This window comes from Plutella xylostella, chromosome 29, assembly GCF_932276165.1.
Source record: "Plutella xylostella chromosome 29, ilPluXylo3.1, whole genome shotgun sequence".
Classification (NCBI taxonomy): Eukaryota; Metazoa; Arthropoda; class Insecta; order Lepidoptera; family Plutellidae; genus Plutella; species Plutella xylostella.
The window spans coordinates 3,236,797-3,258,039 of NC_064009.1; the positions used below are offsets into that span (position 1 = coordinate 3,236,797).

General features: G+C 36.2%; 1 protein-coding gene across 2 annotated transcripts; it reads right to left on the reverse strand.

Annotated features, from left to right (window-relative positions):
* Positions 1-1,973: 1,973 nt before the first annotated feature.
* Positions 1,974-21,198, reverse strand: LOC105385287 (protein trapped in endoderm-1). 2 transcript variants are annotated; one of them, XM_038119421.2, is made up of 6 exons: positions 21,055-21,198; positions 14,393-14,654; positions 7,333-7,579; positions 4,358-4,460; positions 2,885-3,087; positions 1,974-2,471 (listed from the first exon to the last, which is right to left on the reverse strand). In XM_038119421.2, the coding sequence occupies exons 2-6, from the start codon at positions 14,490-14,492 to the stop codon at positions 2,090-2,092; spliced, it is 1,035 nt and encodes a 344-aa protein (XP_037975349.2). In that variant the 5' UTR covers positions 14,493-14,654; positions 21,055-21,198; the 3' UTR covers positions 1,974-2,089. The 2 variants fall into 2 exon arrangements, with proteins under 2 accessions (XP_037975349.2, XP_037975343.2); XM_038119415.2 differs by having other exon boundaries at positions 2,873-3,087.
* Positions 21,199-21,243: the final 45 nt, after the last annotated feature.

A 21,243-nucleotide genomic window follows, 5' to 3' on the forward strand; every position in this document is an offset into this window, starting at 1 on the left:
GGTATGTAGCATTGTACAAATTGTAATATCTAATTTTTTATTAGTACCAACGCTTCATTTATCGATAAACCTAGGTTTAGAGCCCAAGTCGAACATTGTTTACATACCACTGATGTAGGTTTCATCAATCTGGTTTCAGTTGAGTCAAACCTTAACATTTTGATACTTGAAGATATATGTTTGTTTACTTACTAAATTCACATTGTGTGAATTTGGGGGGCATTGTGTAACTCAAAAAGATTTTTTTATTTTATTTTATAGTTATATCGGACCAGCGTGCCAAAGAAGGCAAAATATGGAATATTTCTAACTCCTGGAAGAAACAGAACTGGCCGTCCAAAAAGAGAAATTGATGTCTTTACTATGTGTGCCCTTCGTCAACAGATCCAGTTTTTTATACAGTTGTAATAACGTTATCTAAATAAATATTTATTGGTTTCACTATTAGCCTTCATATTAACACCTGCTAGCTTGTATAAGAGCTTTTTTGTGGATGGTAAGTTGTTTTTAAAATACATAAATAGGCAGGAAGTTAACTGGCAAAATTTCAAGTATCAAAGTCAGTTATGTTTCGCTATATAGGGTTGCTACATGAAAGATAACAGTGCCCTCATTTAATTTCAGGACTTTATAGTTTCACTGTAGGTACCCTCGAAGTTATAATTATTTAATAATTATACCTTGTAATCCTTGCATTGAACCTAGTACGTACCTATGTACCTACCTATGTAGACTTTCCAAAAGTCGGGTTGTAAATGGTATTAGGGTACTTACTTAGTAAATCTAGTAATAGTAATAAAGTGGATGGTAAAGTTCTATCAAAAGGTAGGTATTTAACGACAACAAGCTTATGTCTTTATTCATTTAATTACTTTGGTCTTGATACGAGATACATTAAGAATAATTATTTATAAAATAGATATTCAATTATAGATATAATATATATAACGATACATAAAGTTTACAGGCTGACCAACTTAGATAATATTCAGAGTATGCACTTAATAAAGTAATGCATGGTATTACCTACATAGGTAGGTACCTAGATGTGATGGGAGGTTTTATGACAAGGAGTAAAGCTAAAGATGCATAAATTATACCATATTATTAAAAACTTATAAATTAAATACCAATTTCTGAGAAGGTACTAATGACAAAACACTGAAATGCTTACATAATAAATAAATTAAAAACATTACTTATTACAAATTATGATTTGAGAATTGGTACAGGGATACCTCCTGGGAATCATCAATCGATATCTCTATCCTGAAAACGGTCACCTTTGAAACATAATATGTACCTAATTATTTAAATATTATGTATGTAGATCGAGTAGTTATAATTACTTAAGTATTTACATGATAAAATAACTTTAATTGACTCTATTTCAGTCTTTGCAATGCTAAACCTATTTTGGTTAAACTGTATGATGTGTTTGCTCAATATAAATTACAGTAGGTAGTTAGGTAAAAAATATAACAATATACCTTTTTACTTAATTCTATTAAAATGCTTTCATTTATTATTTTAATGCACTTGTAGGAATGTAACAAAAGTTCAATAAACATTTGAGATTCTTTTTATAAATAAAGTTTTGAGATATGTTGAGTATATCTGAGAGCTTTGAAGTAGATCACTGTAGATTTCCTAACTTTACATTTACACCTTCAAAGAAGGAATAGCCTTCTTATTTTTATTAACGATATAAATTAAACTTAACTGTGATCTACGACTTACTTTAGTAATTAAATATAAATAATTGATCATTACAATAATTAGCATGGTGTGTTTTTAACTTTGGTAATCATTGCTGAGGAAATATAAATTTTAATTTATTTACAAAACTAATTCTATCACTACTAATGGTTTTATTTACAGGCCTTCTCTTTCCAATGATTTAAAAAATCATCACTGGTATAGTACTCATAACCCATCACTAGGTATACTTATAGGTATCTAATAAGTACTACTTGTATACCATTGTCATAATTTAGTTAAGGATTTTCTCAATAAATTGTTCGGCCAACTTTGGATTCAAACTGAGATCACCCAACAAGAACTTAATCCCCTCTCCAACGTTCTATTTTCATAATTTCGTCGGCATATCCGGCTTCAGCGGATTTCTCTTTTCAGCATAATGGGGGGAATTAGACGAGTGCCCCACCGTCCTGCTACCCCAAGTGGTCCTTCTGGTCACTGGATTATTCTGACAGAACTTAAGAAGGTTACCATACGCTGCTCTATATTGTCTATTGGTCGCCGCGTAGATCAACGGGTTGATGACGGAGGAGGCCCACGCTAAGATGGACGCTATGATGTGGAGCCAAGGGTACTTGATGCCATCGTCGGCGACGTTCATGATCATCAGAGGCAGGAAGCAGGCGAGGAAGCAGAGGAAGATGGTCAGCATCAGGGTCGTCAGGCGAGAGTCCTCTTCTTTCTCTTTCGCTGTTTGCCCGCTCAGTTTGCTGTGGGAGAAGGAAAGAAGACATGTTTAATTGTACGCTAGAGAATGAAATGATAGGTAAGTACCTAAGTATTTCTTGCAATCAACTGCTGGTTGTTGCTGGAAATGGGACCCCCTCCCTATCTTCTAAGGAACGGTTCTGGAATGAGTGGAATGACCTACTTACAAGTCGAAGCTAGAGTTAAACAGTGCGAAACCATAATCTACTGCTGGACATAGGCCTATCCCAAGGAACGCCACAACACAACACCATGTCCTCGGCCTGACACATTCAACCTCTTTCGGCTACCAGCCTTAAAACCGGTCCGGTGGGTTAGATAGAGAATGACCAGAATCCCATGGTGAGTTTGCCTATACCTTTTACCTTGGAAAAAATCTTGTCAAATTAAGATGGATTCTCACCCACATACACACCTTCTGCCCTCAAGTTTCCGCTTGCTCTGCCGCACCTTCCAATAGATGCACGAGTAGGACACGATGATCACGACACACGGCAGCGCGAACCCGAACACAAAGAGGTACTTCTTGGGCGAGCGGCCGTGGTTCCGCAGGATGGTACAGGAGAAGGTCTCCGTGTCCAGCCCCAGGCGGCCCCAGATGCCTAGTAGTGGCGGTACCTGGGAGAGGGAAAGTGTTTCAATATGAGTAAGTACTAAAAAAAACATTGGTTTTCGTCCTTAACTGAATGGGATAGTGTTCAAAACGATGTACAGTCCAACTATAAAGTCGTGAAAACGGAAGTGGATCCTAACTAATTGTTTAAGATCGTATTTAATCGATCTGTTATATTTATTAAAGGACAAATCCGTTAAAAATCCACAATCAATTGGTTTTTTATTTTTAAAATTTACCTATGTATAAGTAAGTAAATAACTGATGATCATAAAAAGTCTTAGCAAAATCACACTCTTTGATGTCAGGACTTTATACAGTTTTACTGTAAGTACCATAATCATTTTGCCCAATATTATATATCGGCGTATCTGTAAAGACAAGTTTAGTGTGGTAGAAGTTTCATGGGGCCCTAGGCTGCAAGCTGTTATGGTCTTGTATGTTTCAGCCATCAGCAGATACTTAACTAATCTACCCATGTTTGTTACGATACATTCATTTTGTTTATGTCAAGTTTATGTTTGCTAAACTAACTATTAGACAAGTTTTTGTGTTTTAAGCACATCATTTATGAAAATGATAATAATGATTGAAGCCGTGATGAGTTACTTTATTCTTTTATGTGAATTCTAATAACGGAAGAGGACGTTCAAAGTTAACTACTCGCTGCATACATTGTTCAAATTGACTGTAACGACTCTTTTCTACATTTTGTAACTATTACCATAAACAATACCGCCCACATGATAGTCAATTAACACCATTTTAAAAGTTTAACGCAACATAGACAAAATATCTCTCATACAGAAACATAGCATTTTGAACCTTATTTTGCTTAGCATTAAGAAACTGTAAAGTTTCACATTAAAGGGAGGATCAGGGAGGATGTTTAGTAATTTAGGGCAATTATACAGAAAGATGGAAGTGCAATGAACTAATATTTGACTTCCCTTTATAATCTCAGTTGATTATTTTACTAGTTATACGGTTTAGCGCTTTTTATTTGTTGTTCTTTTATTGTGTAATAAAGGGATGGTGTGCATCTGGTGCCTAGCATTTATGATATTAATTACTGGATACATTGTAAAATATACAGTCGGTATAAAGTAAACATTAAAAAGAAGAGTTTTAGCAATAAGGTTGCCTAGTTCTACAACCCTCTGTCTATAACTACCTAACTATGTATAATTATTAGTGCATTTTTGAAGAACGGAATCTTTTTAATATGCTTACCCTTCACCTAATATTTTACTTATATTAAAAATTAGAACTTACCATAAGGCCAAATGACACAAGCCAGACTAGGAACAACTGCACCCATATCTTGGTCGTCGTGTATATTTGTGAGTACATATCGTAGTACGCGATTAGTATGTATCTGTAACAAACAAAAATAAATATAAAGTACCTACTTACTTAAATAAAATAACAGACTAACCAAATGGTAAAAAAAAATCTATGGGTTTAAACCAGTAAAAATATTTAAGTAGGTAGGTATACTCGTGAACAATTAAAAAGTTCCATCTGCCATTACTTTTTCATTACTCGTGAGTATTATAACTACATTAACTTACTTAGTTTAAAAAATATTTAATTTCTCGCTACCTATTTTCTTAACCTTAGCTCCAGAGATTATAGCTCCCATTCTATAGGCACGCCTTAAAACGTACACGTTGTCCTCACAAAATAGGGATGGGTAAGATAATATCGATAGTATATTGTATAGTATAATAGCACAGAATAATAAATAGTCTAAACTTAACACTGTACTACCACCTCTTCCCTAACCGGTTTCTTGATATCGATCGGAAAATATATTTTATCCCATCCTATTTACAAACTTAAATTAATAAAATAAGTAATTAACCAGATTAATGTATGTTTTCCAATTATTTTTCCCGGATTTTCCTGTTGTTGACAGTTTATCTTATCCAGACCATAGACAAACACGCTTGCTTTTCCCACGGGCTGATAGTGTCGGAGTGCTTTTTAAACGGCGATAAAATACCACTCAAGTAAATTGCTCCACAGGACATGGCAAGTGAATGTGATAACCAAATTAAATAGATAAGTGTATGTAAGTAGTAGATTCATTTTACTACTTGCTAGGTATAGGCATAGGTAATTAAAGAGCAAAAACACAGAATATCCAGAAGGTTTAAAATCTAGAAATTGGGCTCTTTATACTACCTATATACCTAACTAGGACTCAATAAATTGACCTCAAAATTTATGAGGTCAGTAATCAGTACATCAGGCCTTAGGTAATCAGGAACAAATAGACAGTAAAGTTTCAAACTAAATCAGGTTGCTTCACCGAAAACCGATCGCATGAGCAAACAGTGGGTTCTTTCTTGACTGGCTGCTGACCCCATCGCGATCGTTTTATTTAAATTATGCATGCACTACAAACCAACTTTGAATGACACTTTGTGGTAACTAAAACCTTATTTAAGACCATGGAATAAGGACTACAGCGGCTGCTAAGGATTTATGTAAGGAGGTCGAGTTAAGCGTTGCATTCGATTTTTAATGTTGCCGCGTAATTTTGTTATGGATATGGGTGCGTCTGCGCAGGCGGCCTATGTTTGTCAAATGTAAAGCGATTCGATATTCGATTGGGACGTAGCTTGTACTTATGTAGTACGGAGAAACACAATAAAATTTAAGTACAAAAACAGGGAAAATTATCTAGAAAATATAATCACAACCTTTCATGCGTTTACGCGTGCACGAAGCGTAACTAAAATCCACTGTTTCACTATGGTGGCGTGCCGTTTTTATTCTAAAAAATCTATCGCACAGTTAATCATTAACCTATCTATTGAATCCATTATCAAGATTACCATAGTTAACGGAGAAAGATGGTACTCGGTCTGTACATAATAGTACAGATACCGTATTATATTATCTGTGGTACAGAGCGGTATGTGCGGCGCGTACGCACGCATAGAGAATATAGATTAGCTTCATAACATCATGCAAGTCGGGATAGGCGGGCATCTCACGCGATAACAATGACAAATTAGCTTGCATTCAATTTTAATGCTTCTCTAGAAATAGGTCAAACATTTATTTATTATTTTATTGCACAATATACAAATGTAATTACGTACAATCTGGACTTAATGCTAAAAGCATTTTCTACCAGTCAACCTGCAGGCGGTACAGGGAGGAAATTGTAATTAATAACTAAATAAGTACATACGTTCTAATGTTTATCAGTGTTTCAAAAAGAGAGGAGTGATTTTAAGTTATCATAAAATATTTTTTTTAAATGAGATCAAAACTTTAATAATATTTAGATCAAAATTGGTTCAGTATTTCATAAAAGTTATGCATTCATTATTATCAATATCATGTCTGTGAATTAGTATTTCCCGAAGATATCAATTGTATCATCAAATTTACAACCCTAACTTATCGACCGAGGACGGATAACAATGTTCAAGACTACAAGCTACCCTCTTTCGTACTTATCTGTGTCGCAATGATTTACAACATAATGGCCAGTGCCGAGTCATAGATTGAAGAGCGTCGAAAGCTCCACATCATATTCATGGGAGTGCATGGGCGATGAGTGAGGATACGGGCATTTTAATTGAAGGGCTGCCTGCATTAATATTAATGTCTTCGGTCGAGATGAATTAATGAGATATTGTGCTACGGTTATTGAACCGTGGTTGTTTAGTTGCTAAGATTTAGACGTAGGTTGATGCATAGTTTTAGCAAAAAATACATGGGATCTTCGTATTTAGTTAGTTACAGATGAATGTTAGCATAACAATTTTTTAAGTACCCTTGCTGCTGAATTTACCTTGGCCTTCATTTTATAACCATGCACAGATTTACGTCACTAGGTAAGTATATAAAGAATTCACGGAAGCATAACAGAGAGAGAGATTTTATTACACCTGGTTCAAGGAATACCATGCATAAAAGTAGGTTGATGCAAATGAAAATAAGTGATGCTGAAAGCATTTTTATTGAATTCGTACGAAAGAATACTTCGAGAATTCGACTGAAAATCAAGAGAGGACGGAAGGGGATGATAAGTAGGGATGGTAAATATGAATTCCTGCAATCCCTATTATATCGATAAAATCAATAAAAGGGTATCAGCCATCACTTAATTTTGAAAATTAATTTCATTATAATCGATAAGTCGCGCCATTATATTATTATATTATTTAAGCCCTACTACAACCTCATAGCCAAAATAATTTTACAGCAACCGCGACCAAACTCACCTATTAATGGTAATCGCGACCATAGACAGCAGACTGACAGCCTCGTTGCCGTAGAACACGAAGGCGAACATCTGACACAGCTGGTCCCCGAAGTCCCAGCGCTCCTTGACGTAGCGGCTGGCGGTCAGTGGCAGGTTGATGCTGCAGAACAGCAGGTCTGACACGCAGAGGGAGAGCACGAACATGGTGGTCACGTGCCCGCGCAGCTTCGGGTGCATGAGTAGCGCGACTGTCGTGATGAAGTTGCCTGGAATTTAAGGAGGTCGTGGTAAGGATTTTTTTTGATGCTTTGTTTTGGTTATTATTCTGATGATAAATTTCCTGTAGTCCCGCTGTCCCCGTAATTCTTGTCCCCGTTAAGCGGGGACAACGGTACTTTCAGAAAATAAATAAAATCAGGCCCGTTGTCCCCGTTGGACGTGAGCTCCTCAACGGGGACAGCGGCACTTAATAAAAAAATAAAAAATCAGACCCGTTGTCCCCGTTCTCAAAGTAAACTTTAAAAAACACAAGTATATTTTTTATTTCATGAATTTTATATAATATCTTCACATCAAATCGCTTTTTTAGCTTAGATCAATTCATAACTAACCTGGGTGATAATTTGGCAAATTTGATGAACGTGTGAATTTTAAAGGATGCGCTAACGGCACGACGAAATACTGCCGCGAAACAAAAGCACAGATAAGATTGTTGTTTGTAAAACTCTCATTGGCTTATTCTAAATAAGTCAACCAATGAGAGATTCCGTAACTACACTACCCATTTGAACAGTCATACCTGTCATATATTTTTTTATTGCTCATCGAGACGATGGAAAAAGTCCTAAAGTCCGTAGAATCCCCGTTTTGTGAAACTTGAAATGTTTTTATTTTTATAAAATTACTAACGCATAGGAAAAATCTGAGATTTTTTTAGGATGATACGAAGGGTTATTCCTATCATCAGAAAAATTATGAGCGTTGTCGAAGTTTTTCGGACATTGCCCATTACTTAGGTAAGCCGATCATGTAACATTTTGTTTCATTTTATTTTGTCCTTTTCGTGCTAATTGAATTCGGAAGGGACAACGACACGTAAAATTTTGACGGCCCGTTGTCCCCGTTCACTATTGCCCGCAAAGGGGACAACGGAACGAAAATATAATGACGTCCCGTTGTCCCCGTAACGGGGACACAGTTACGGGGACAACGGGACTACAGGATAAATTTGTCAGTTTCACGAAGGAACTCTACCTAGTTTTTTGAGCGTGTCAGTGAGAAACATTAGAGGTATAATAGACTAGGGTTTATCACTGTGGTCACGCACAGAACTTAATACTAAGGTCAACCTACGATGGCTATTTCACATTTTGTACGGCATCGCCAATTAATTGAGTAATAGGTTTTATAAAATGGATCTCTGTACCTATTGATCGAGTATCAAGTAGGTACTTGACTGATACACACACCACTCAGCCAAATTGAATCAATAACTAATTTGGGATATACTCTGGCACAATTATACTCGTTTATATCGGCAAATTATTATAGGTCATCAAAATAATAGTTCTAGGTAGACGAGCAACGTACGCAAGCAATAATATCAATTAATTTATTGAAATTTTAATGAGTTATGTTATAATTTATTGCAAACTGATATGGTATCCATGATAAATAACAATGTTTACGTTTAAAAAAGTTACTTAATGAGGTTGCAAAATATCGATTTAAATATTATCTGTTTGATTTATTTTTCCGTTCCCGATGCAAAACTCATGCACCTTGTATAAGTACGAGGGATGCTTGTGACTGGCGATATAATCGATCGATTTCGTTAGAAGGCTCATAAAGTCCGGCACATGGCGTATTTGACCACCCATCTCTGTCCACTGTGTACACCCGGGGACGATCGCCCTTGCTCGAAAACCGATAAATTGACCATTTGATTGATTTGCCGGGGAGCGAGTTGACACCGTCTGTTTGCCGATATAAAAATAGATTTTTACTATTTTTGCTGTTAGTAACAGTAGGTATATTGATAATTTTCTAAATATAACATGCGTTTATAATATACAATAGTGATGTACCGTACTATTTAGCTATTTACTTACTAAAGAAATATTATAGTAATCGAAGTACGTAGTTGCTGGTTGCTAACGATTTATTTTATATTTGCATACTGCATATTTACATTGGTATTTAATTTACACTGGTGCTATCGTCGTAGTGAGTTAAGATGGGGTAACAACTAGTAACAAGAAGAAGCATGTATAATATAGGTAAGTACATTCTGTAGGTCATTATTAGACTGTTCTGAGTTTCGATTCAAAGCAAGCCTATCGATTAAGGTTATGTGGCGCCCCCTAGGGTATGTTAATTGCTTCCAATAATAACAACACGTGATATCCGAGCTCGTTAACAAGAATGTCCCTTGCCTGATGCCTCACTGTGTCAACAACACGTATATAATTCCGTGTGCAATATACAGTGTTTGTATAGAATGGGTCTGCAATTTCCGGATGGGACAGAAATAACATAGGGTAGTTCGTTTTATAATAATATCCGAACGAAAAAATTCGCTCTAGGGTGATTCTACAAAAGCGGCTCCAAAAGCATAATTTCTTTGGCGCATTTTTTTTTTCATGTTGTTTGAATATTATACCCCACATATTGTAGAGGCTTTAGACCTCTTTAGTTATCTCTTATTGGCCCTGAAATCTATCGAGCCGATTCAAAGTTACAGCGATTTTAAACAATTTTGGGCCAATGAAATTAGATTGGCACCAATGAAATTAGAAAACACACCAAAGAAATTATAAAAGGTCCCAAAGAAGTTAGTTTTAAGAACAAAGAAATTAGAAATTACTTTAAAGAAATTAGTTTTATACGTAGATTGCAAATAATACACAACAAAACTAAAAATCACGCATATCTTTATTTGTTTTTAACATAATTACCTGATCACGTAAGGGTGCAGGGGTTCTCAACATCCGAATGAACCAATTGCCAACCTCACCTGCCCGTGGTGCACTCTGCTAAATAACAGATGAGGCTCTGGCGACCGGATGATGGTGGTATAACCATCCAAAAACAGCTACACCAAATCCCATAGGCCGGCGATGGGCAGCAGCGTCACCGGTATGAAAAAGTGTAAAGAGGACGAGGACACGATAACCCTGGAGTCCGGCCACATGTTCTACCATCAGGAGGGCGACCAACTGTCCCAAGGTGGCGTAGGATTCCTCGTCAACAAGACCCTTGTCAACAACGTAGTGGAGATCATCAGTGTGTCAAATCGGGTAGCGTACCTAGTACTTAAACTAACGGAGAGGTAGGTATATATTCCTTGAAGGTCGTACAGGTATATGCACCAACCTCGGGACACTCTGACACAGAAGTCGAAGTAATATGCGAGTATATCTCAAGGGCATCACGTGTACTGCTAGGACCCAATACACCGTTATGATGGGGGACTTCAACGCCAAAGTGGGAGTACAAGAATGCGACGAATCGAGGGTAGGACATCATGGCTTTGGTATCAGAAACTAGAGAGGGCAAATGCTTGTAGACTTCATGGAAAGGGAGGGGCTTTCTTTCTGATTAATTCTTTCTTTGAGAATCGGCCCCAGAGGAAGTGGACATGGGCAAGCCCCGATGGTAGGACGAAAAACGAAAAAGACTTCATTATGACTGACAAGCGGCACATATTCAGAGATGTCCCAGTGATCAATAGGTTTAAAACTGGGAGTGATCACCGACTTCTCCGAGGCACTTTGAATTTCAACTTCAAGCTGGAGAGGAGATGTCTGGTGAAGTCGACCCTACGTCCTACACTGCACCAAATTGGAGCTGTCAACACCAGCTTCTAGAGAGAACTACAGTTCTTCAGAAGGGTGACCAAACCCTTCTGAAGAACTATAGACCGATCTCGCTTTTAAGCCATGTATACAAGCTGTTCTCAAGGGTTATCACGAATGGTCTTGCCCAAAAGTTAGACGAGTTTCAGCACCCGGAGCAGGCTGGGTTTCAAAAAGGCTTTAGTACAATAGACCACATCCACACAGTAAGGTAGATTATACAGAAGACCGAAGAGTATAATCAGCCTCTGTATCTAGCCTTTGTGGACTATGAAAAAGCCTTCGATCGAGACCTAAGCAGTTTTGGAATCCTGCAAGATGCCAAATTGACTGGCGCTATTTCGAGGTGTTGAGGTGTCTGACAATGCCGCTACTATGACTGTCCATGTACAGGACCACAAGACAAGACCTATCCAACTGAAACATGGAGTGAGACAGGGGGATGTGATATCTCCGAAACTGTTCACCAATTCACTGGATGTCTTTAAGACGTTGGACTGGAGATGACATGGCATATGTATAAATGGCGAGTACATGTCACACCTCCGCTTCGCGGACGATATCGTTATTATGGCAGCATCTCTGCAGGAACTTAGCTGGATGCTAAGTGGCCTAAATGCTGCTTCCCGACGTGTAGGCCTCGGTATGAACTTGGACAAGACGAAAGTCATGTACAATGCTCACATGAAACCGGAGCCGGTCGTCGTTGGTGAGGCAACAATCGAAGTTGTGCATGAATATGTCTACCTTGGGCAGACTATTCGGCTAGGCAGAAGCAACTTGGACAAGGAGGCTGCAAGGCACATCCAACTGGGTTGGGCAGCATTCGGGAAACTTCGTCACATATTCTCCTCATCCATTCCTCAGAGCCTGAAGACTAGCTAGCTAGAAGCTAGTGATGATGTATGGTGCTGAGACGTGGAAACTGACGGTAGGACTGGTCCACCGATTTAAATTCACTCAGCGTGCTATGGCTCTCCATAGAAACATGATGGATCGTATCAGAAATTAGGTTATCCGTCAGAGGACTAAGGTTACCAAAATAGCTGTCAAAATATGAAACCGCAGCGTGGGACGCCCTCCTGCCCTCTGGACTGACGACCTTAGGCGGGTAGCCGGTAGTAGTTAGATGAGGAAGGCCGAGAACCGAGTGTTGTGGCGCTCCTTGGGAGAGGACTATGTCCATTGGATGATTATTGGCTGATGATGCTGATGAGAGAATTAACCATAATAGACATTGAATGCATAAAGTTAGCGTTATTAATGGTGTTTCATACTCAATACTAATTTCTTTGTATCAAAACTAATTTCGTTGGCGCAGAATGCCAAAGAAATCCAAAGAAATTATTGCCAACGAAATTAGAAATCATCACTTAAAAATTATTTTAACAGAAAGCTGATGTACAATTGGAACCTCTTAGTGACACGTGCATACTGTTTGAATAGACATACGTGGACAAAAATATGTATGCAACAAAAACAAATAATAGCATGAAAATAACAATCAAAGAAATTAGGCACATACCTGACCAAAACCCGTTATGGCGCAAAAAAAAAAATTTTTCGTCATACTCCGTAAACTTACGCTCCTCTACTCCTGGTCGAAGATAGTGGGGGACTGAAGGGTGAGGGACGCATGGTGATTATGTCCGGTGATCGTTTAAACGCAGAGTAGGAAGACGGTATCGTTACGCCAAAGAAGTTAGTTTTTTTTCTCGGACAAAATTGAATGCGTTATATTTTTGAAAACTAAACCTAAGAGTGAATAGAAACCTAATTTACAGTTACCATAAGTATCTGTTATAATGATAACATATAAATCATAAGCTTATTTTGCTTTAAAAAGTGATTTTTTCTTGACCTAAAAATAAAATCAAGTGAAGGACGCGCCAAAGAACTTATGATATTGAGTTTTAAAAAATCATTGTCGCTTTCTTTATAAATTTATGCATTACATTACTAATGTATAAAAACGGTCACAAGATACATTATTAAAAAAAATACATCCTGGTATAAAACTATCAATTTCATGTATTTTATGGCTTGGACATACCTAAATCGCGTCCTTTGAGAATCACCCTCTACGTTATTTTTAACTGATGTTTAAGTTGCACATAAACACTCATATAAACCTTGCCATCTTAGGTATTCGTATTGGTACCTAACAAAATGATTAGAAAACTTAACATTTATTTATAAAAAATAGCAAGCCTAGAATATGTTTATGTAAAAAGTTACTAAACCCTGAATAAAAGGAACATACTTATTATTACTTATATTAAAAAGCTTAGTCACGCATGTGCATGTCTCTGATCTGAATAGGTCCTTTCATTAGATCGGGCGTTGGCTTCATGGTTGATGGAACATACGTCTTTGAACAAGTAACACGAAATGACTAGGATAACATTTTAGTTTAAGACTCAACAAAAAACGGCTTTATTGGTTATCATTATAAATAAGTCATATTTTTTGGTGGTAAAAAGTTCAATCATATAATTTTTTCAAGAACACAATTCTGTGATCAATATTTACAAGCTAATAAACATATTAAAAGCTCTACCGTCCATGCTACATGTCACGTTTACGCATTTATTATAATAATTTGTCAACACAGCTGGACTGGGTTAGTTATTAGATTTTAAACCTTATTTTACTGAACTTCAGAACTCATCCACTTATTATAAACACACTGTTTTGAAACTTTTATTATATTTATTAATCTGTGCTTTGATGTTTCAAGTCCTTTCATTACATGTACATATACTATATGTATAGGTATCATTTTATTTTTTAGACAAGAAACTTTTAAACTTATTCAATATTTTTTATATAATTAAGAAATATTATAACATACAATGTATGATTCATCTCAACATGATCTATTGATGAGTAATGTTTGAACAAGGCACGAAGACTTCTAAATCATTAAAGCTTTTCTCTGGATGTATCGCCTAAAATTATCTTTATTGTGACTTTAGGGATCACATTTATTTCCTCTGAGAGTGGATACGTTCCTCTTTTGTTGACTGCACTTACCTCACTTTATACACGTAACTCATTAAAAATGAAAGCTGAACTTAAAAGCATTGTGAGCTTGTGCGTGATATTATGACACCTTGTTCTCACAACCGATCAGGATTGTAAACAAAATGCTTTACGAGGGTACACACATTATGCTATCATCGTTGTAAATGTAGTTTGATGTAAGAAATATTCACTTACCTAAAACACCAATTATACTAAAAATTATAGCGCACACTGCAGCCATAATAGTGGCTTCTCTTGGGTATATTGTGGCTAATGTTGAATTATGAGATTCCATTTTGTATGCACTGTATGTCGCACTTTTTTATCGATAACTATTTTCAACAGCAGACTTTGGGCACATCACTAGTTAGTAACTGTCATTTTAACTTAATATTTCACATTCACACACAACTGTTAGTTTTTTTCGCGCCATTTGGAGGATTCTTGGACGTGTTACCTGTAACAAAAACAAAGTATTTATTATTTTTAAAATTGAATTTATGTCACTAACTGATACTATAGGTAGGTACTTACTACTTACAGAGTAGTGCAAACAATTTTAGAACGGCCTACACACATTGACATATATATTACTGCGTAAGGACAGGCCAAACCACTCAAGAAAATGGCACCCGCGCGTTGGCCCTAAAATGTATATTTTAGGGCCAACGGTCCTCAGTCGACAGTTGTCTGTGACGGAGAGATGAGTCTTTGTTTCTTGTGATAAATATGCCTATATGTTATATGATAATTTATTTTACTACCAAAGTCTACAATGGCCGCACGATGTAACCTTGTACGGACGTCCGCATGCAACTCACTCATATTATTATGTACCTACTGTCCGGTGACTGTAAAATATGAACGCACGTACAAGGTTGCGTCGTCAGGATAAGTAGCTCGGCTCTGACATAGTTCCAACAAATTATGATAGATGGCAGTTATTTTGCTTGTATGAAGAAGGTTTGAGTAAAATGTTCTGAAGGGCGTATCCTTCCTTTTGAAATCATTGCCTACACAGTTTTGCCACATAAATGCTATCTGATTTTATTGTTTGTTTTAAATTACACAATTGTGAGATGCATCATAAATCATGTGTGAGTAACTAATAGTCCATCTGTGGCGATAGGTACTTCATACGGCTAAACAACTGTTTATTGTGTGTTTAGTTTACGGTAATCAACTACCTAGGTAAACTTGTTACCTTCTCGTCGGATGCAACTAAGCACCACTAGCTCTAACTCTAATAAAAACCTAGAATATTCCTGCGAACACTGTTTATAAGTAAGTATATAAAATAGGGGAAAAACTTTAGCAAACAAAAACAATGTTAAATATGTACATATGTAAGTACGTATTCATTGAAGAATGACAGGAAAGTAACATCCTTTCAATACAGAGCCGCTCTAGTAACATAAATGCATATAATTATTTTTTAAATAAGACAAGAAAAGATAGAAAACTGTACAGTAATTGGTTATTATCATCGTCATGCTTAAGAGCAAACCTAGCTAGAGAGAGCGGGCTAGTACGGGGCGCATTTAAGACGTGACAAGAGTTTTGCATCGCGCTCACTCACATCGCGCAGCCTCAAGAGCGAGCGCGAAGGAGAAATGTTGTCACGTCTTAATAGCGCCCCGTGCTACAGGGCCTGGAGTCGGTATAAATTTCACGCTTCTTATGTTATGAGTGATGACTTGATGAGTAAATACCTAAGATGTGTTGCTATTTCTAAATAATAATACACTCGCGAGCAAATGACAACATTCCAGTGACATAGCACCAAATTAGTTCTAAACGGAAAATTAAAAAATAAAGATTCAATTAAATATTCATCTACATTTATCAGCGCGTTAGAAAAGAATATTACCAACTTAAAAAGTTTATAGTGTTAGAATTTTCGATTAAATGTTTCAAAAATTGGAGCCGTTTGGTGTCGGCCGTGGGTGGATTTTTTTCATTTCTCGCTAGTTTAAAGAATTTCATTCATTCAAAGTAAGTAGTAAATGGGTCTATTTTTACTTAATCGTAAACATATAAGTGCTTAACATAAGTAGTAAATTAAATGCTCTACAAGCAGCTTAGTACCTACTTACACTAGGTACACCCTTCAGAATTGCAGATACAATCGGATACTCGCCTCGATGTCACCAATCGTGAATCGATTGTGAATACAAACGACATTTAATAATAGCAATAACACTGGCCTCTTAAGTAGTGGGATACTTCACTTGATTACCTCACATCCTTATTAGACTGTTAGAGAACATACTTAGTAAGTAATAAAAATAAGAATTACTTACTTACATAACAAATCAAACATTGGAAATTCTATAGAATTAAATATAATTATAGGCACTGGTAGTTATTTTTTGTGTCTTCCTACTAGTGATGTTCTATTTCTATAGTGAGTGATAGACTCTCGACAGTATCACGATACCATCGATAGTCTATCTAGGACTATCGAAACTATTCACAACCTTCGATATTATCTACAGTGTGTTGTTTTTCGGACCCGACAAACTTTAAGGGTGGATTCTACGAGTAATTTCATCGAGAAAAAACCCCCATATGTTGGGTAAATCTCAAAGTTCAAAGCCACTTTAAAATGGCCGCCATTTCTAGAATATTGGGGGTTTTTTCTCGATGAAATGACTCGTAGAATCCACCCTTAAAGTTTGTCGGGTCCGAAAAACAACACACTGTACATATGTAGATTGATTGAACTGATTTTCCAAGACAACTATTGCTATCGAAATTATCGATATCACATAATTGCTTCCTAACGACCTACTGATGCTGACAATGAGAGAGTGGTTAATTAAGATAGGGTGAAATTAAAAAACTGAATAAACGAAATTATAAAAAGGCTGTTATCGTGGTCGTATTGTGATCGGTCTGGTAAACCGATACATAAGGTAACGTACGTAAGACAATACGTCTGATTACGAATATTTATTGAGTTAGAGGTCACCAGTCGTAAATTTCAATCAAGTGGTCTGTTTATCTACCAACAATGACACATTCAACAAATGACCCTTTGGCGAGTAAAGGTTTGTAATAATATTAATATACCTATCTAATTGAATAACTAATAATGGTGATCTTCAATTTATACCTACTTAGATCATGGTTGGTTAGGTAATTTTAAAATTGGCTTTACTTATATTTTTTGTCGTGAATCATTTTAACATCCGTAAGTATCGTTCCAACCAACGTTTCACAACATTCCTGCTCAGCGGAGGCGCTGGCGTTGGTCTCTGTAAATATTCCCACTTGTGAGTCAGCGGGGCCCGGACCATCGACGTCCAGCGGTCTACCTTACGTCAGACGTGGGTTATTCCCAAACTCTACCAACAGCACCGAACATTGAGCTATACTTAGTAAAATATAGCAAAAGACCTATGACGTTTGATAGACAGATACTTTTGCCTGGCGAGAAATCCAACTTTAATTACAAATAAAATGTATGGATTTAGGACAGCGCAGCAGCGGTCAAAGGGTTCTTGCTATATTTAAGAAAGTATATACAAATAAATTTGTTGCTTATCAACAAATAAATATCAAGGAAATGCGCTGAGCATACAGTTTAATCCAAAAAAAATATATATAAGTAACATAAACACTGGCGAAAAGTGGGTGCAGCAATGCACCTCTGCCTACCACGCAAGGGAGTACATTAGTACAAGGTGTGTGTAAAGTAACTTATTGGAAGAAAAAAAATTAGTCTGATTATTAAAGAACTTCAGTTAGGTACTGGATACGAAACATAGACAGCAGCAGTGAAAAAGTCATCACTTCAGTAGGCATCGTAGGCATCCTTACAGGAATACACCATATTCACAAGTACAGCGAATGCATTATGCCTATCTACTCATATTATGAAACGAGTACGAAGATAAAGTTCTAAAAGCCATTGAACGTAAAATCTATTTCCGACACCAAGTCTAAAATAAACTGTAGAGAAAGGTATTGCAGGTACCTAGTTACCAATAAAATTGAATACACTAGCAAGGAAAAATAAATAAAATACTTACAAAAAATATGCTGTGCTACCACAAAAAACTTTAAACACTGTTTAACAAGTGTTTAAAACGAAATTTGACAGATTTTGTAGGCGTTTGACAGCGGTAAACACCTGTTAAATACTGTCTAAGTTTTTGTGGTAAGGCCCATGATGTCTACGATTTTGTTGTTTTAGCTTCAGCTTTCTTTGATCATTAATTTGTATTATAATTAATTTAGTAGCACCCTAGCTTAGCAAGTTAGTCATAAGTTTATCTTCACACCTAACATTTAGTCGTAGTTATAATTATATGTCTCGTCATAGGTCTGAGAGGTAGTCTACTCGGATGAATTACCAACAGCATTTATGGTTAGTTAGGTCTTAGGTCACATAATGAAGACCTAGATAAGTTAGTGCCTATGGCATAGGCAGGTACTGGAACAATTATACCATTTAACACGACGCCATATACTTAGTTACCTAAATGGCTGTATTAGGAATGGGTTAACTATGGTTCAATTAACGCATGTAGAATAATACATTTAATTTTAGCGTTACAAAAGTGTTAAACGATTTTTGTAACGTAACATAACAGAGTTACTTCACACAATATCGGGCGTAGTTTAGAGTAGATTTTCTAAATAAATTAAAATCGAATAACTAGGTATCTAAGTAAATATGATATACGCTCAGGATATACATAACCTTTCCTACATAATCATTAAACAAATATGTCAAAGCTGTAGATAAGATGATATTTTATGAGGCCACCTAAAATCTGTACTAGTGATTTTGTTATAATTTTATAACATAATTATATTATAGAGTTAGTACAATAAAATAAAAAGTTCTTCAAAAATATTCACCTAACTATATAATTAACTACAAAAACTGACCTATACTGAAACTGACTGTGTATTAGAAATTGAACACTAACTTTACTTACTACTACTTTTTATTGATCTAGACAATGGGTTTTCGTGAGCATTTTGTTTCTGAATTAGAATAAATCGTCATAAATCTTTAAGCAGTTAATGTTCTGTTGCATTTTTGCTAAGTAGGTACTCTCTTTAAGTCTATGCACTTGAGTTTCTTATACTTATTACTTCTCTTGTTACTCAAAAAACAATATCAATAAGTAATTTATATATATAAGATACAATTTTTTAAACTTACATATTATTTACTTACATTGGTACAAAGTCGCAAAGAAATCGTATCCCTCAGGTAGTATAGTCCTAGTATCTCTCTGACTGGGGGTTTAAAATCAAATAGCTAAACTAGTACAAAAAGTAGTACATAACTACATACCTACTTAAATAAATTAAATGGTTCCTCGTGGGATTTAAGTATTGTTGATTGCTATTTGCTATTGCTACCGTGTCGTTATTTGGTAGTAGGTACCGTAGCTGGTACAGTCGAACGTCGTTATTATTGTTATATTTAATCTTAGTATCGGTTGTGTTTATGTAGATACAAAGAGGTGAGGTTATCTGTATCACTCCAGATATTTTTGCAAATAAATTCATTTATTATTGAGGTCGCTTTATTTAATAAGTAAATATAAATTAATAGTATAAGATAAACTTAATAATATAGGGTAGGTACGTTATAAAATTCCTTTATCCTACGTCGAATTGATCTAGAGAACTTTTTGCTATTTTTTGTTTCAATTTGCAAGTACCTTCCCAAAATTAAACGCCGGAACCGGATATGACCCGACAAATAAATTAGGGTCAAAAACCTAGGAAGGTAACTTTTTTGTGATACTATACTACAGATATCAGATACCCCATGCACCATTCATCCCCAAAAAAACATAGAGATAGACAATAGACAGGTGTGCGCCAGCATTGCGATGCCACGCGCTTCACACACACTTCTACGATTATTTTTTAAACGCTGCATGGCTCGCAAAGCAAAGGGGGAAGCACAAACAGCCAGTCTGTTCTATCATGAGCGGAGCCATAACATACAAATATAAACCTTATTTGAATGAAGAACGCTTGGTAATGGACAGAAAGTTTTGGACTCTGGTGCTGTCAACTAAACCATGACGAATGAACGGCCTTGATCGCTATATTAATGTGTGTTTTACATTAACTACAATGATTTTAGGTGTCATAAAATAGATTGTAAAGAACCTGGGGATGTAGGGTAGGTAGTTTAGCTTAAATAATATTTATGTTTCTTTCTATCATGCATGTTTATTTACGATTATGAAGATTTGGGAGGAGGCGATGGACGACACTTTTTATTTTATGTCTTCTACCTTTATAGTGAGAAGGATTGAGAACGGCATCAGCCGCATCTGCACTCTGCAGTCATCACTTCTTTTAGGATCTAGGATTATAGGTTGTAGATCGAAAGGTAGGTTGATGATGAGTAGGTATAATAATGACCAAGGTAGGTAAGACTTTTCTACCTTCATCATCATTGAAGGATTAAATAATATAGCTTAGCTGAACTGCATGAGCTTTCGTTTCCAAATCATGTCCTGCTCAGGGGTTTTCAAGTCAATAGCGTGTAATTTTGGGAAGATACGTAGGTACTAGGTACTTCAGCCCAGCTAGCTAGTTACTTACAAATAACAAAGGGATTTAAAAAACAAACTTGCAGAGTCACATTTAACTTTTTTCAAACCTTTAAGGATTTAATTTTACATTCCGGAATCTATCAAGCAAGGTTTGATTAGATTGCTCCACTTCCCGAAACGATGAAATTCTTATGTTTAGTGAAATTACTACGTCAAAACGTGAGATAATTAATAGTAAAAGACAGATATTACTACTACTTACTAGTAAGTAAAAGTAATAACTTGTAAAAATGTAAACTGGCTACAGGTACTTACAAAAAATGTTTGCGGAAATTAAAAACTTAGAAAACCATAGATCACGAGAATCGAGAACACTTTTTAAATAACAACAGTCACAGGGTTTACTATTTGTGTGCCACATGCACGCACGCGCTCGATCCACACGAAACTGCAGCTGGGACGGCCGATGGCAATGTTGCCAGGGTGAGTCGAGTCATTGCCTAC

Coding starts and splice junctions, on each gene's coding strand:
- LOC105385287 (XM_038119415.2), bottom strand. CDS start 14,492: ATGGAATCTCATAATTCAACATTAGCCACAATATACCCAAGAGAAGCC. Junction 4,461..7,332: donor GTCGCGATTACCATTAATAG/GTGAGTTTGGTC, acceptor TGTTTGTTACAG/ATACATACTAATCGCGTACT. Junction 3,088..4,357: donor TTGTGTCATTTGGCCTTATG/GTAAGTTCTAAT, acceptor TCCCTCTCCCAG/GTACCGCCACTACTAGGCAT.